The sequence below is a fragment of the Mugil cephalus genome, chromosome 9 (assembly GCF_022458985.1).
Source record: "Mugil cephalus isolate CIBA_MC_2020 chromosome 9, CIBA_Mcephalus_1.1, whole genome shotgun sequence".
Lineage (NCBI taxonomy): Eukaryota > Metazoa > Chordata > Actinopteri > Mugiliformes > Mugilidae > Mugil > Mugil cephalus.
Genome location: NC_061778.1, coordinates 6,592,838 through 6,610,235, shown reverse-complemented (window position 1 = coordinate 6,610,235; position 17,398 = coordinate 6,592,838). Strand labels below are relative to the sequence as shown.

General features: G+C 43.4%; 1 protein-coding gene across 3 annotated transcripts in view; it reads left to right on the top strand.

Moving 5' to 3' along the window:
* The window catches only part of nbeab (neurobeachin b), a 181,403-nt gene that overhangs the window by 136,244 nt on the left and 27,761 nt on the right, over positions 1-17,398 (top strand). For all 3 annotated transcript variants that reach the window (XM_047595184.1, XM_047595183.1, XM_047595182.1), the window contains exons 40-43: positions 12,423-12,540; positions 12,631-12,733; positions 13,374-13,489; positions 15,589-15,701. In XM_047595184.1, coding sequence (XP_047451140.1) covers positions 12,423-12,540; positions 12,631-12,733; positions 13,374-13,489; positions 15,589-15,701 — 450 coding nt within the window. The remainder of the gene's footprint in view (positions 1-12,422; positions 12,541-12,630; positions 12,734-13,373; positions 13,490-15,588; positions 15,702-17,398) is intronic.

The following is a 17,398-nucleotide window of genomic DNA, read 5'->3' as shown; positions in this document are numbered from 1 at the left end:
TGCACATATTTAATGACCTAGATCGAAATGAACCCCCTAAACTGATGAGCTACCTTTGGTACTGCTAAGGCTTGATGCTGTTTAAAGGTAACCTACCTGTGACTGATATTAATAGTTTACGTGGCTGTGGGGAAACATTGCTATCAGCTTCCTCTTTAACAGTTAGCAGCACACACAGGTTAACAGAAATTTAGCTTTGCAAACTTATCGAGGTGATTTGAATATAAAAATGTGTCACGTTGGAGAACTTCTATATTTAGCCAAACAGTTCATCAGCTCCAGAAGGGAGGACATGAAAGCAAGGATCAGCATGTAGCTCTCCTCATTAGATTTTCTCTCGCTGATGCTTCGGTCATTATTGTGTAATAAAAAATAAAAAAAACGCGAGGGCTTGTTTCTCTGTGGCTCATGTAGAACAGGCTGTTCCTGGTTAACATAGCTAAACTGTTGTTGGTTAGCATGGATTTATTTATTTATTTTCTGAAAAGTGTCCCTGATTTTAACCACCTTTGTAGCAGAGGGCCATAAATCTGATTTCACTTACTGTGACGTAGGGCTCACGCTAATAAAAGAGCAAACCCGGAGTGCTGCATGGCCAGATTTCCCCAATTTGTTGCATGAATGGCTTTTGAAAGGGGTCCCTCTTTGTATAAAAGGAGTCTCGTCTTTGTTTGGTTTCGCCCCATCTGTGTCATCTGGTGGTCTGTGCAAGAGGGTGGTGTCTCGGGGTGCTCCCCAGCGGCGTTGCCAGTTGTTTTATGGACTCGTTGGAGTGGTGCAGGGAGTTCATAAGTTGGCCGGCCCATTGTGTGCTGAGCCCAGCTGACACGTGTGAATTGACTCCAGCATATTGACAGATCATTTCCATTAATGAATCGGAGGAGTCTGCCTTGTTTCACTCTGTGATTTATGCCCTTGCTTCATCATTCTCCGTGCTCAGGGTTAACTAACAACCCCCTGAATGACTGGAGCACTTACTGATGCAGAGAGTTTGCTTTGTTCCGTAGCTTTGGCTGAATTTATGTTTCAGCGTTTTATCAAGTGAAGGTTTATGTCAGTTTGTGCAACATATAGAATCCTCCTCCTCTTGTTAGACTCTGTTATTTTATTTTTTCATGTTTCATGCTATTGGACGTGTCCCCGTGAACTACGGAGTTTACATTTATCACAGAGCAGCAGCTCCGTGTTGGTGGGTGGGGGGGGGGCTTTTTCTTGATTTGATATTGAGCCGCTTTTGTTTGGAACCGCTGGTGTCTCATGCGCTCGGCCATGATCCTCCATGGCGACCATCCAGTTTGTTCAAAGCAACAGCCACACACTGCTGATAGCGTTGGCCTCAGCCTGGCCTGTCACCCCCACCGCTGCTGCCACATGGAAGGCACATTTGCTCGCCACCATTTTATGCTGCTGTCACCCTCCCCTCAACAGCGAGAGGGAAAAAGAGGGGAGGTGAAAAGGAGAGGAGGGAAAGAAGGGAGGCTCAACCCTGAGCGGATGCGAGACAAAGATGGCAGCAGAGACATTTTGTCTACTTTCATTAGTTCTGGTGGTGGTGAGCCGTGCTGAATATTAGCCTGTTACTGGCAAAGCCACACATTGTGGAGCACAGACGGAGAGCATGTCACAATCAAATCTACCCCACCTCATTTCCATCTTCCTCACCGGAAAAGTGGGACATATGGGGCAAGATGCCAATTGCTTATTTTACACGGTAATTAACATCTCGCAAACCGTGTTATTTGGTAGGTGTGACGAGGTTTATCTCACCAATTTACATATATATTCCCAATAAGGTAAGATATTTAAAGATTCTCACTGACTACAAAGGCTTATGCGCTATACGTCATTAGGAAATGAGGTATATTAACTTTTCTGGTCTTCACTCAGAGTGTAGCAGCTTTGTTGGGACAGTGTCACGTTTAATTAAACTCTGAAGCATCGGTGCAGTGACAGTTGGGTGTGCGATATGTTTGCACAGGCCCACACAGCAAACTTAATTATTTTCTGTTGGTTGTGAACTGCATGCCATTTTCCACCACACCAAAACTCTCATTTGGAGTTGTGCCAGCACACAGATGCTTCGTGTAGTTTCCTTCTCCACCCTGCATCAGATTCTTTTGTTTATCTAAATAACAACATCCATGCAGCGAGTCCCAGGTTAGTGCCCCACAGCGTGTGTGTGTTTGCGTGTGTGTGGAGACGTATCTGAATGTTGCTTTGTCCTGCTGGGCTTTCATCTGTTGGACTCATTACGGTAGCCATCTCACCGGGCTTTATTAGGAGAAGCTCGGTGAGATGGGGTCTCCATGAAAGAGTCATGATGGACGAAGAAGTGCTGATGTGCAGGTTCCTGCCTCCAGGCTTTCACCTGCTTAGGAACAGCCCCAAGGCATAAAGAAAAAAAAAAAAAAAAAAAAAAAAAAGCAGGCCTCGCCGAACAGCCAATAAAAGATTGAAGAGCAGAAGTTAAGACTTTCTTAGTGCTGGTTACTGAGACTTAATGGTAAAGCAAAAAAAAAAAAAAAAAAAGAAAAAGAAAAGAAAGAAAAGTCAAACAATTAGTAAGTGAATATCATTCTAATGATAACAACAAGTCAAAAAGGGTGCCGACAGAGATATGGATGAAGTCATGCCGTTCTACCTTGTTAAATTTCAAATGATTTTATTAGAGTGTCAGTTCTGTGGTCTTGGCAGGGCTCGGGAGGTGTCTGAGCAGGGGAGTGCGGCGGCAGGGTGAGAGCATGTCGGCTGTTGACACCATCTAACGAAGGGAGGATTAGGAGTTTACAGAGGCAGTAATATGATAGGTCAAAAAGAGGAGGCACTCCTCCGCAGCACTTGGCTCTGTAATGAATGATTGACTGGAAAAGGAGAAGCTGCCACTCGCTGGCTGAGTGCTCATCTTGACGCCTGCCGCACCGCTCCATGGCTCCCCTTGATCACGTCTCGCTGCTCCCTTCTCATCTAAGGCACCAGTCTGCGGGGAAAAGCTGCTTTTCCCTCTTATTTTTCTCTCTAATTTACACATTTAAGACATTTTTGTTTGCTTATTTGCAATTCCCTTTTTTGTCAGTGAGCCTCTCTCTATCAGTCCGACTCGCAGCCCTGAAAACACCACCGCCCCCCACCACCACCACCACACACACACAAAAACACACACCCTCAACCTTTCCTTTCTCTTCTGTTTGCCTTGAGGCGATGAACTAATTTCAGGTTCCATAATTGCTGTGTGTTGTACACCTGTCTGCTATTAATTCTCCCCTGTCTCTTATTCTTACTCCTAATGAGATATTATTGTAATTATTGTCATTACGCTGTTTTTCATAATGAACTTGATTGATGTTGTTGTTATGGAACTATTTATTCTCTATAATTAGTGTAAATGTGTTGGCAACGTCCACAGCCACTGATAGCCTGGGACTCGGTATTACGAGTGAACTCATCCACTCATCAGCTGACCCCCGGCGTTCCCGCTCAGTTGTCTTGGATTTTGAAGAGGAGAAAGAGCTGAGCAGCCTGGTCACCGGTGAATAGAGCCCCTGCTTGTAGCCATTTTAAGACCATTACCGCAGTGAAAGGCTTTACAATGTGCAGCGCTGGGCTTTGTTTCAGCCTGTCACTTTCTTCCTTGCGAAAATCAAATAGTGCTTTGCCTTAAAAGAAAAGGTGAAAAAGGTTTTGCATATACTCACATTTTTTTTTTTTAAGAAAATCTTGGTTGTGTTTTGAAAAGGAGAAGAAAAAAGTTTTCAGTGACGTGAGTTTGAATGATATTGTTGAAGAGGCAAACTACTGGAAGGAATGTTGAGAAAATCTCAACTGAAAGAGCTATTTTTTTTTTCTATTTTATTTTAAATCCAATTAGGAGTTTAATAGGGTCATGCATAGGAACTTCACGCTGCAGGTTGAGTTCTTTAAGGCGTTTTTTTTTTTTTTTTGTGGAGGGGGAGTAGGATGGAGCTGAAGTTTCCTGAAGGTCCTGACTGAGGGGCTGGCCTCTCTAATGTGTGCTGAGGGGTCTTGTGCCCTGGTGAGTCATTGAAACTGTTTTAGAAGCAATCCGTAATTGTGAAGGCCGGGTCAGGGGATAATCTGACACTGTGGTTTCGTTGGTATCTCAGGTGGTACCAATTACCTGATCTCTCACATGTGTCTGCCCCCCCTCACCACCCACCCTCTCTCCTCTGCTGCACGGGCATTGTCTCTGCGAATTTCTCCTTTGCAACCTAACAATATCTATTTGTATGATTAAATACTTTATTCATGTCAGAACTGTGCACCTTTTTGTTGCTCTTTCTTTAATCCTCATCTTCAGGCTTAATTCTCACCTGGAAAGCTGTGACCCTGCTTGAAATCTGGAATGTGAGTGAAGACGCAGAAAAGGCTATATGGGTCTTTAAAGGGGCCTTAGCTGATCTTTAATCTCTCCCTACGAGAGGGAAAGTGGGTAGGAGGGCCCTAGAAGTGGACTTGTCCATCCTTTGTGGGTTTGTTCACATGCTGGTGTGCTTTGAGTGTCTGACAGCCGTTTAACTCCACACGACCTGGTTCTCAAGTGCCATCGTTTGGGCGCTCTTGAATCCTGTTAGGAACCATAATTACAATTCATGCACCATGCGCTTCTTTGAAGAGGCATTGAGAGAGCAAAGAGGGGTGCAGAGAGCCTGAGAGAACCCGGCAATAGTCTCCCTTCTCTGGTGTGAAAACACTGTGAGACTGTGCCGCCGCCACAACCAAGCTACCGCATAGATTTCTATAGATTTGAAGATCCTCAGTCCGACAAATGATTCGCTAAGAGGATGGAAAATTATTCAAAAGTGAAGATTTTCCTCTGTTTACATTTTGCAGGATGCATTTCATAAAACTGTCACTCTTTCAAGTTATGCAAACAACCAGCGAATTGTGCTACGAGTGAAGTAAAGCACATTCAGTGACTTTCAAAGGGAAAAAAGAAGAAAGGGTAAGCATAATGCCTAATAGGTGCTTTAGTAATTTCTGAGTTTTCATAGCTTAATCCGTTCTGAAAAGCTCAGGAGAAGAAAGGCTGCAAATGGCCCTCAGTATTAATTTGATGTGACTTCTGTACAATAAGGCCTGTGGATCCCAGAAGCCCATTTTCAAGCTTACCTTCTTTCATCATCCTCAGCCTTTGGAACTTTTGCCTAAATGTTTCATGAAACTGAGGCTGTAAGCCTCTTTGGTATTCTGTCTTTACAACGCCTGGTTTAAGACTATTATTACAGCGTGTTCAAGGCAGAGCAACACATACAAACATTGAAGCTGCCTCTCCATTGTCCAAAATTCAAATTGATTTAGTACAATTGAGGGGGCACTTGTATTAAAACACACACATTCTATGGCTCATTTCCCCTCTTTCATTTTGGATTTTTACAAATGCAAATCAGGGTGGGGTTCCTTTCTTCTTTTTACAAATAAGTATTCTTTCTGGTTTATTTCCTCAATTTAAAGCAGATCTTTCAGTACTTATATTAATCATAGGTTTCAACACACCATCTCCTCAAGAACACAAAACAAAAAAAACAAAAGAAGAAGTGGAACCAAAAATATTGCTCAGATTTCATCCTGATATTTAGCTTAAATACAAGTAAATTTAAAATTTAATTTTGTTGGCCGCACACAGAGACTCTCATTACATCTCCTATCCTTATATTCCTGTGTTAAAAAAATAGTTTATGAGCTCTGTTACCTCTTTGAGGTTCATATAAGTCTTGCAGAGCGATAACACAGAGGAAAGATTTGGTTTCAAAGAATCCTGTGATGCCTCGGGAAAGTGGAGGCACCAGTCGTAATGATAAAAATAACATCAGTTTACAGATATAAGGATCTGATATTTATAATTTCAATAAAGAAAAATAATCTGCCTTTTCTTGCGCATCTTTTGTTTGCACAGGACTGAGGGAAACTAGCAAGAGGCACAATGGGTTGGGTCAGTGACCCTGGAGAAAACAGCTTGCATTAATATGGTTTAATCCAGTGTAATTAGTCAAATTACAGCACGCCAAGCAGCTTGTCAGGGGCTGTCGGCTTTGGCAGGCACACAAGATGGCCTGGAGTCCCACTGGACAGCAGGGAGACCTCAAAAGCTCTGCAAAGCCACCCTACTGCACTTACTTATAGTCCTTTTCAGTACATTTCCCTTTTTCTCCCCCGTGCTTTTTTCTCTTGACAAAAACTGGGAAGGGCTCTTTCAGTCTCGCTACAGTGTTTTCACCTTTTCTTGTGTTGTCTCCCGTACCCGCGGGCTGCTAGCTTGGCTTCCTGCCTGCCTGCTAAGGTGGATCAAAATGATAGGAGGATTCGCAGCGCAGGCTACAGAAAGTCAGAGTAATTATATCAGGGCTGCTCTCCTCCTACGTGATTTTATGAGAGTCAGCTGCACGCTAACTAGTGCTGCTAAGAACCATGGACGCGGTTAAGACACTTCCTCGTGTCGAAGGATTAGCATTGGTAAAAAGATTTAAACTATATAATTACATGAGGATAAAGTACAAATTATCTAGTGCACTCAACAGCCAGATTATCATCCCCTCCAAGCCCCACTCAGCCCCAAGGGGTGAGCCTGGATGACAAAAAGGGCCTCATTAGCATAAATTTACAAGCCCCCTCGTTCGGAGGAGCCGATAAGAACCTGTTCCACCTTTGCTTTGGCCATAAATGGCTTGTTGTGCTTTTGGCAATGACAGATAAGTCAGGGTAATTCCACTTTATGCCTGAAAAAATGATGCTCCAGATTCTGGCTGCATCCCGAAGGTGTCACCCGCGATAATCCTCAAACGGCGTCCAGCCGAAAGGGGGCTGTGTGTTTTCCAGATGATATACTGCGAATGACAGAAAGAATTATATGAAGGAGGACGAATCTGTAACATATTATTAAGCAATTCCCTGTGAATAACGGGGATAAAAGGATAATGGATGAGGGTGTCATTATTACCTTGGTACCAAGGGAAGCGCCAAAGCAAAGGTAGAGAGACAAGATTAATTGAGGACGAGTGAGGCGCTCATTGCTCATCAGGCCCTCTCGTCTAACCACTTGCTCTTTCTGTCCCTCTTCTCCTCTGTCTCTCCGCCTCTCCATCCTTGTCTCATCCTTTCTCCTCTCCTCTGTCTTGTTCTGAGCCCCTATTCCTCCCACACACGACCAAAAAAAAAATATATATATAAAAAAAAAAAGCAAAAGAAAAGAAAGTGGGATTTAAAGCGATCAGCTTGGCAGTGTCAGAGGCAGCCAGACGAAGAGAGGAAGCTCGTACCCAGGCCAGGAAGATTTCAGTCATCTTAAAGCTGACAAGTCCCTGAAAATGTCCCATTAGGAAAAGCTTCCTGAAAAGACCCAACGCCAAATGACTGCATCCCCTCTTTCAAGCTCCTTAGTGAAAGAATCCTCAAGCTGTTTATCTGGATGATGTGCTGACTAAGTATGTTCGTGTATGTATGTTTGGGGACGTGGCGGTCGTCGGGTCACCACTTTAGCATGTTCATATGTCCCCTCGTTTGCTAATTAGAATTATTATACAATCCAAAATACTCCACATTTCATACAAATGTGAATTAGCCCTTAAGTATCTTTATTACTGCTTGAAAGATGAATCATGTTAGCCTGAATGCTAATTTGCAGCTTTGCTATAATAAATCCTGAAATCAGACAATATCAAGGATGAAATGGTGACCTCTTAGACTTAAGTGTGTTTTTTTATGTTTTAACACTATTTTTTTAGCACCCAGTATTTCTTTAGTGCTCTACTTTATGGTTGGAAATGCACCTGTATCAGCACAGGCATCCAGCTGCATGTGGACTCTGAAAAAGACAAATGTACAACTAAATATATGAGCATGAACTGCCTGCAAAATGATTTTATAGTTACAGATTGTTTAAAAATATTACATTAGTAAATATTTCTCACTGCACTTATATATAAACAGAATTTTAAAAAAGATCATCTGGGAAGTATTTTAGTTTAGTTTCTTCCAACATTTAGGAACCTTCTGCACGCATCGTGTGGTTTGCTACCACACTTTATATCGCTGCTGCAGGGAACCTCAGGTCTAAGTTACTGTTTTTTTTTCTTCATAGCATTTCTTGGGGGCTTTATATTTTAACGTAGACAGAGCCTTGACTCTTTAAGAAGAGATTGCACACTAGGAGAACGACTCCTCCCACCTGTCCTACCATGGCAGCGTTGAAGACAGCACCGCGGGGCCCGCTAATGTGCGTGAAATACTATCCCTGACATGAATGTTATTGACAAACTTGGCTGGACATTTGGGGCAGTGAACTGCCAACATATTTAATGCATATTCATCTCCTTTATCCCACTGGTCTTGCCAGAGCACCCGAGCTGTGTCATCTTGCCACACTCCAGCTACCACCCAAATGTATAGTGACACTGATTATGCAAATCTGTATCTTGTTTTCCCCCCAATACCTGCATTAGGAGCCTGCTACTTTATTGAAGTTGAGATACGGGCCTCTCAAAGAGGAATCAAGTGGAATGCAGATTTTGTATTTATTTATTTATTTGTTTAAATATATAATCTGGGAGAATCTTTTGCATTTTTTTTTTCTAGACTTCAGAACGGTCGTCACATTAAGGAGGGAGAAATGCAGATGAGAAAAATACTTTAATGCGTGGGTTTGTAAATCGCAGTGTGCGTACCCATCACCTTCCTATTTAGCTGTTAGATAGTTTTAATTTAGGCTAATTATTTTGGAATTTGAATGAATTAACCCTTTTTTGGTATAAGCAAAATATCCACACACAGATCCGTTTTTTAAGACCCCGTCTGCCTCGTTGTCTTTGGCTTATCCCACTTAGCCGAGACTCGCTCTCTGCTCTCACATTACCAGGCTTTACACCTTCTCTTTTCCTCCTCTGGCTGCTCAACCTCTTCACAGTATTGGCCCATATTGCCTGGGGTCAGCCATTGAATACAGTATACGCAGTGTGTGCTGATCCTCCAAATTGCCATGTGTGAAATCCATCCCACTTGCTCCTCGGGGAGTAGTCATATCACTCAAAATGAAACTGCCTCTCGTATCCTCCCCTTATTCTTCCACCTTGTGGTTCTCTGTGGCCGCCTGGGACCGTGCAGTTGTGAGGCTTTATGGTGGAAGCCTATTAGACAAATCTGAGAAGAATGCAGCGGAGGTGCGGTGATACCAGGTTGTCAGTGTGCTCCACAGTCTCATATAAATATATCAGTCATGCTGGCTTGGAGGTCTCACTGAATTACGTTATTTTCCTGTTTTGGTGCGGATGCAGCGGTGGGGAGATTGCATCGTTCCACATGGGAGAAAATGCGTCAGGTTTTAGAGAAAATGCTTCGTTAGATTTATTAATAACACCTGTCACTGTGTCCCAGTCAATATGGGGAGAAAGCTATTGGGAAGTCAAATATGATTAGTATCTGTTTTCATGCATGAAGCAGATTCCTATCTCCGATATGCAGGATGTGCTCCACGTGAGCCTCTGCACGTTATTACATATGAATTTCAGCCTAAACACCGGTGTCACCTGTGCCTCTCCTTGTCTCGTTTGTCACAATATTTCTCCATTCTTCTCCTGTGATGTTCTACAGGCGGAATTCAGACTACCCTCTGTCATATCAGAGAAGAAAAAAAAAAGAGTAAAGGGAAGACAGTGCAGAGACGCTAAATTGCATTAAGGCTATTATACTGGAGAGGTGTATATGTCCCTGCAGCTGGCGAAGCAGCGCATGCGCCTGTGGCTCCTAATGAGGCTGCATGGAGGGACCTGTGTGGAAACAAAAGGCTGTGCTTGTCGGCCATACCAGACCCCTTCACCCACCCGCTCGCTGCTCCCCCAGCCCTGAGCGTGACAGACCAAGAGCAGAGCGCCGGTCCCTTCCTGGTGGCGTGATTAGATTGGGGCCGAAGTCTCCAGCTGGCAGGCCTGTCTGTGACTGGAGGCGGCCGTCCCCAGCGCTTGTCACTAGCTGACACCTCTGACAGGCAGGGGACAGCTTCAGCAGACAGGTTCATTAAATGGCATTTTTTACAGCTGGGCCTCCAAAAATGAGGGCTGGGCTTTGTCAAATCCCCAAGTCTACAGGGGCCTCTGTATGTTGGTTTAGACCAAAGCTTTGTTGTTATGACAAATTTTTTGATCTGGGCGGTTTGAAATCAGCTCTTTTTTTTCCCCCTCCTCTTTAGCCTCTCTTTTGTTGACAGCCAGCCCTTTGGCCTGTACTTTGTCATGACAGCAAGAAGTTCACGCTAGCTTGGAAAACAAGAAACAGCCAGTGCTAAAATATATCGATAATCAATTTAGAGCGGCAGAAGTACAGCTGTTTTCATACTATTTTAAACTCTTAAGAATCTCGAGTGCATTGCATGGGTGACAAAGCTGTAAAAACAGAATTTTTTTATTACTTCCTGTGTTGGATGGTCACAGTATTTTTATAAAACAAATGAAAACTTGAGGAGGCACTGTTAAATTCACGGCATAAATCCATAAAATAGACATAAAATGCCATCACAATAACTCACTCGTCCCTTGATGGAGTCAAACTGTTGTAGCCTTCCCATGATGCATTTTTGCATGGCTACTTGCAGAACATCTGGCTACAGAGTAGGAGGGCATTAAAACTTACCCCGCTTCCTAGTGAGCCGCTGCAGGCCCTCGGCAGTGCGCCTGCAGACCCCCCACCCCCCCTCCACCTTCCTCCAGTCAGCACGCTGCCTCCTTGGGGCCGTGCTGTCTCTATGACAACTGTTTGAGTTGGGGGTTGCAGAGGTGTCAAGCAGGGGCATTACTGGTAGGAGAGCACCAGAGATGCTGTGCTGCACATCCAGCATCTCCACCTAATCCAATTTTAATTGAGCTCCAGAGATTTTGGATGTGGCACAGAGGTCGGGCGTGAGCTATTCCAGGGAGAAATTAAGGCAGCGCGGCTCGGGCTGCACTCTTCCAGCCTGTCACTATTTTAAATGAGCATTAGCATCAGGCCTAACCCAGCTCAACATCTCACTCTGCTGCTCTCCCTGCCTCCTCCACCTCGATCCCCACCCCCCCCCCCCCCCCCCCCCCCTGCCATACACAGACACCCACACACACATACTAATGTGCTGTAGGGCCTCACCCCCTCACTGCCCTGTTATATCTTTATTCTCTCTCGCACACTCTCTCTGAACCGAACCTATGTGTGATTATAACCTGGGGAGTTGATGAGCCTTGCACCCTGGCTTTTTCTGTTGGACAAAATTGTTCAGTCAGACGGAAGTGAGATGGAAGGTGGAGGGGGGGGGGGGGCATTCTCACCTGTCAGAACAGCTGTCTTGGTTTCCTGTGTGTGGACCTGCAGTCCCAGCGGTGCTGCATACACTAATGATTCTTTGTCTGCTCCTTCCTTTTCTTGGCTAGATGGTTTTTATTGATTATTTACGTGTGAACGGCGCAGAGTGTGGTTTCTTTTGACCGCCCGCTTTCGCTGCAGTAGGTGTTTTTAAACCGACTGGAAAAGTGTGAGCCGTTCAAAGAGGATCTGTAGACACCTTCACCTTTTGTAAGAACTTTCCCTGAGACATCTTACAATGTCTTACTAATTCTCAATTCTGAATGGACTGATAGTAGCGTGATATTGAGGCTCGGTGATTCAATTTGGTGATTATGCTCCAGGTCCAAATGACTTCAGGTTGACCCTGTTTTAACTGTCTGAACATCTAGATAAGAATTGCTCTTAGCAGCCTATAAGGTGGGAAAATTATCATTCAGTTAGCACATTTGGATTCAACATCTCACCAATTGCCAACTTGCACTAGCCCAGAATGCCACAAATTGTAGTTTCATGCCTGCCTCAATCCCTTTTGACCTCCCTGTAAAAAAAAAAAAAAAAAAAAAATGCACAGCAGGAGTAAACATGTTGACAGCCTGGTTCAAAAAGCAGTTTGGTCTCTGGAGATGACGACAACTGCAGGTTTGTGATTTTTTACATAACTCGCCAGTTTAAAGGCTTTGAGTGACAGGTGGCTGCTATCTCAGGCCTCTAGCTATCTGCCTCAACTGCACTCACACTTCACATCTTTACCCATTTTTTAAGTTATCCAACTACTACCAAGGTAGTGAAGAGCAGAGCCACCACAGTAAATCAGTGCTTGACCCCATGGAGACCCAGTTGTCCATCTTCATGTACAGTCAGTGCTTCTCACCAGCCATAGTTGCGTTGCCCAATAGTAAAGCAACAAAATTTGTCAAGACAGAATACGCCTGTACCAGCGGAAATGTACTGAAATCTAAAGCTGAAGTCTAAAAAGCCCACTGTATTGGTGACGTCGTCTTGTTATATGCACCGCTGGAATCTGTATCTCCTGTAAGCAGACACAGCTCTAATAACAGCTTTGATAACCAGAGGATGTTTTCTCTCTTCTCTTTGTCCCCTGCTAGGTCTTAGCATACACCGAGGGGTTACATGGCAAGTGGATGTTCAGTGAGATCCGGGCGGTCTTCTCCAGACGCTACCTCCTGCAGAACACAGCCATGGAGGTTTTCATGGCCAACAGGAGTAAGTGAAGTACCAATTAGAGCTTTGAAATTCAACTTTTTTTTCCATGCCTTTCTCCATCATTAAGGTTTGTCTTTCACTGTTCGGCAGCATCAGTCATGTTCAACTTCCCTGACCAGGCCACAGTGAAGAAAGTGGTCCACAGTCTCCCTCGAGTAGGAGTGGGCACCAGCTATGGACTTCCACAAGCCAGGTGGGTCAAAAGATATCAAAGGAAAGTGAGCGTTATTAAAAATGTGTAATATCTGATTTCCTGTATAGCTGTTTCCTCCATTTCTGTGTTGTGTGGTGGGAAGTCTTGTGGAGACTGGCCTGCAGCAGAGTCATTTGTAGTCCCATTGCTCCAGTCATTGAAGTGGATGTGCGCTGACCCTGACTGAACTGGCCTAATTCTCTGACAGAAGACTCTATACAGCAGGACTGCAGCCAGGCCAGTGACCACGGGGGGAGAAAAAAAAAAAACTAAATTACAGATTCCCTTTAGACTCTCATAGTGCTAACAGGCTTGTTTGTATACCCCTGCAAAATAGGCACTCGCGCATTAATTGAGTGGATATAAAACAAGCTACCCCAAATTAACACTTAGAAAATTACCTGTGTTGTTCAAGGACTCTTAATTAACCCCCAGCTTTCACTTAATCTGCTCCAATCAAAACTGTTTAACTCCAATTTTCCTTTGTTTGCAGCTTTGGATACAGAGAGCTGGTATTATGAGCAGAGCATCAAGTTGTTTTGTGCTTTTGAATTTGTGAGAATTTGTGAGAACTTTCAAAATATCCATAAAAACTTGTGAATCTCTATTTATAATATATTAGATATATTTTTTTTTCCAGGCGTATCTCCCTTGCCACCCCACGGCAGCTTTTCAAATCCTCCAACATGACCCAGCGCTGGCAGAGGAGGGAAATATCCAACTTTGAGTACCTCATGTTTCTCAACACTATAGCAGGTAAGGGTGTAGCTCAGGGCACATAAATAATGTATTTTCTGTTTTTCTCCTCAACTATCAGTTAAATAGATAGGTTCTGATTTGTTTTCTTCCTTATTCTGGCTAAGTTTGCAACCAGCGAAACAGTTGTGTTTTAATCTATTATCCATGTGAACCTTTACACCATTAGTCTCATGACTTTAAGGTTAGCTATCACGATCAATAAACTTTATGTGTCAGCGTTACTGCAAACATTCGATAAGTGGCCTCAGGTGCTTCGCATTTGCTTAAGAATCTCGGCGGCCTTAAAGCGCCGCTCGGCGTGGTACACTCCACTGTTCGTGGGAGTGTGCTGTTTGAAGCGAAGAGCAGGCGCAGCAGATTTTGCCAGATAATTAGTGCCTGGCTTTGTGAGACTGTACACATGTGTGTCTGTGGAGTTGAAAGGTTCTGTTGTCGACTCTCTGATCTGAACTGCAGCTAACAGGGAAGGCAAGAGCGACTGCACGCTACTCCGCTCAGGAGAGGTGTCATCCTCCCTCTCGCTGCAAATTCATGCATATTTATATTTAGCTTGTGCTTGAGTTCGATACATTATTGTCAGCTAATTAGATGTAAGGCAGACAGAAAAACATGCCTAAAATTCATTAAAAATCCCTGGTAATGACCCGGGCTGCCAGAGATGTCAGAATAGTGTGGAGCAGCAGACAGGCGGGGGGGTGAAGTGCTGGGAAGAGGTGTGAACGGGAAGTGGTCTTCTAATTAAACACTATTCCACTGTTATTAACATCTTGCCACCCCAACTCAGGCCTCAGCACCAGCAGGTCTATCCACACCAACGCCCCGACTCATCATCCACGCTCAGCCCACCGCTTCGTCTTGAGTGTGTGGCATTAACCTGGATAATTATGCTCTCTAGCTTCCCCCAGACCCCGGCTACTCTGCAGACGCCTCGTCACTGACGAGCCTGTCAGACGCTCGGCTTGTTTTAGATTCTCTAATGTCATCCTGCTCCAGAAACACACCTGCTGGATGGGTTCAAGTTGCTGATATTTGGAGACAATCATTAAAATTTGGGAACATTTTTTGGGGAACAGTCTGTATGAGTAAGATTCCTTACCAGTACATGAGCTTTACGTATATTAAAACATCATTTATTGCTCTGACCCATGTGCGGTTAGCTCTTGATGCTACTTTTATTTGAAATTCACTGCACCTACAAATTCATTCTTCCAAGGTGACTAAGGTTGGCATGGTATATGCTAGTCGTCAACGTTGGCTCTGGAAAGAATCTGTAGGCAAGAAACTAAACATTTTTTTTAGTGTTTTATATCAAATATTATTTAAGGTCTGACACCTAAGAATTAGTGTTTCAATTTTATTTCTGACAAAGAAATTTTACTGTTTTTTTTTTTTCACTGTCAGTTTCCACTGAGACAGTTTCTTCAACATGATTTATTACCAGCCATAAAAATTCCAACAAAATCGTATATACAGCTCCCCTATTCCAGTCCTGGATTACAACTGTCCACCGTCTGACCTCACAGCTGTATCAGTGTCATCTTCAAAGGAAAGGTAAAGTGTTATTGACAACATGGTACATGCTCTTGGCTTTTCCCATGGATTTCCTACGACACGTTTTTACATCTGAAAATCATATTTCCACTTCCCGAACGCGCAGGAAGTTCACATCTGGCCAATCAGGGCATCAGACTCTCAGTGACATTTCAGGCGTCTGGAGTCATGGCCCCCAGAAGAATCTATATCTCTGTAATAACATCCACTCCTCACTACTTAGAGATATTTATGTTCTCTATAAACTTAAAGACAGCCCTCCTGTAACCCCCACAGTACACTCAGCAGGCAAAGTCATGGGAAGCTCGGAAAACATTCTCACATTCTCTGCCACTGGTGTGTGTATGCGTTTGCCAGAGTCCGTGTGGAAGCATGGGAGGAAGTTGGTCTGATTGAGGGCTCTGAGATCGGGGGCTTGTTGGAATGTTGCATGTTGATCCCCCAAAGTAACTGAAGCCTCAAATGTACCCTGCCCTGCTCTCAACCCCTCTGTTCCCTTCCAGACTTTCATCACTCACAGATTTCTGTCTGCTCTATGTGTCTAGGGAGGACATACAATGACCTGAACCAGTACCCGGTCTTTCCCTGGGTCCTCACCAACTATGACTCAGAGGAGCTGGACTTGACCTTGCCAGGGAACTTCAGAGATCTCTCGAAGGTACAAAGGTCTCTTGGCCGTGCACCTCAGTATGACGGGGAGAGGAGGGGCAAGTAGAAGCAGCTGGATGTAATGGCCTGGGAATTCATTATTAAGAGTCAGTAAAATAATATAGTAATAATTACTGGCAAAGGACTCGTGTGCAGACTGAAGTGGAATGCAGTGAGTGGAAAAAGTGGATCGTAACCCCATGAAGTCTAATGCATTATGTAAGTTTGTTCCCGATTTATTTGGTGCTGTATTGTTGTAGCACATAGTTTGCACGGTCTACTTTGACTTTTTTAACGAGTTTGAGGTCTCTGCTCTAGAGCAGCTTACACGTTTATTTTATTACAATGATATAATCCTATGATTTCGGCAAAGCGGCCTCAAATTAACCCAACAGTTTCTGATCTCAACAAAGGTTGGGGCCATGTGGTTGAACTCATTATCAGAGACCATAGCCAGGGATGGGATACCAGCGATTTGAATGCACCATTAAAATCTAATCTGGATTGTCTGGGACAGCCCCTTAGGATGCCGGCCTTCCTCAGAGTCCTCCAGTGTAAATTCAACCATTTTAAAAACTCATTTGTGGCTACTTCATTTAAAATTTGAAATAAGGTTGTTTGAAGCTGCAGGGGTTGTGTGATAGTTTCATGGTGCCACAATTTCACTAGAGGTTAGATATGTGTAAGTTGTAGTTGTGGATTAATATAGTGTATGCTGTGTTTGTTTATATGTCGTTGTTTTTTTTTGTTTTAGTTTTGAGATAATGCAGCGTATCGTACCACATCGTACCGTTTCATATCGCATCGTAGAATCTTGTAATGTATGTTACCTTAAATTACTACATAGCGTATAATTCATATATACAACTCATATAAAATTAGCAAACTAACCAAAGCAATACATAGTTTAATTAGAATTAACAGTTTAGGCAACAAAACATGTGGAGTTAATATTTTTTTCTTGAACCGCACTAAGCAACAGTGAGTTAAATGGACTTATTAGATTTATTCATCCACAAGGAAAATTGCTTGATAGAAATAGGTGCATGGTGTAAAAATAAAATTTAAATAAAATAAAAATAATAGTAATGGAATAAATGCAGTGAAATACAAGAGGATATAAGAGTATATGCAACAAAAAACAACTTGCATTTGTAGAAATAGGAGTAAATATGCGCTATAGACTTATAGACTAAGTCCTGTTATGTTCATTCTGGGAGTTGGAGAATGAGCTCCGCTGCCCCTTTAAAGTCTGGGGAAGTGGTTGTGATGGATTTATTTTTACGGCGTTATCGTACAACCCGTGTTTATATACAAACTTCCTGAAGGTGCTCAGTCATCCAGGTCACAGTGTATCCAAAAACCAAGCTCAAACAAGGGCAGCTGGACTTGTAGACTTTCTTGAAGACATTCGCCGCTTGTCCAAGTAGCAGCTTCTTCAGTTCTAAAGTGCTGGTGTGGAGCTGGGGTTTATAAACTACTTGAACACAAGGCGAAATGTCTTTAAGAGACTCTTCACATTTTCATTTCAGTATGTTTCTCGATATCATTAAACTAAAACAAAAGAGAGAGTAGAATTTCAAGGATAAAATGCAGCGTTCACATATTTTGGATTCGCTTGTTTCAAGGTTGATGAAGTGATCAAAGCGGTCATGAGCGCTGCAGTGAAAGACGTTCTAAACGTGGCCATTCATGGAAAAAAAAAAT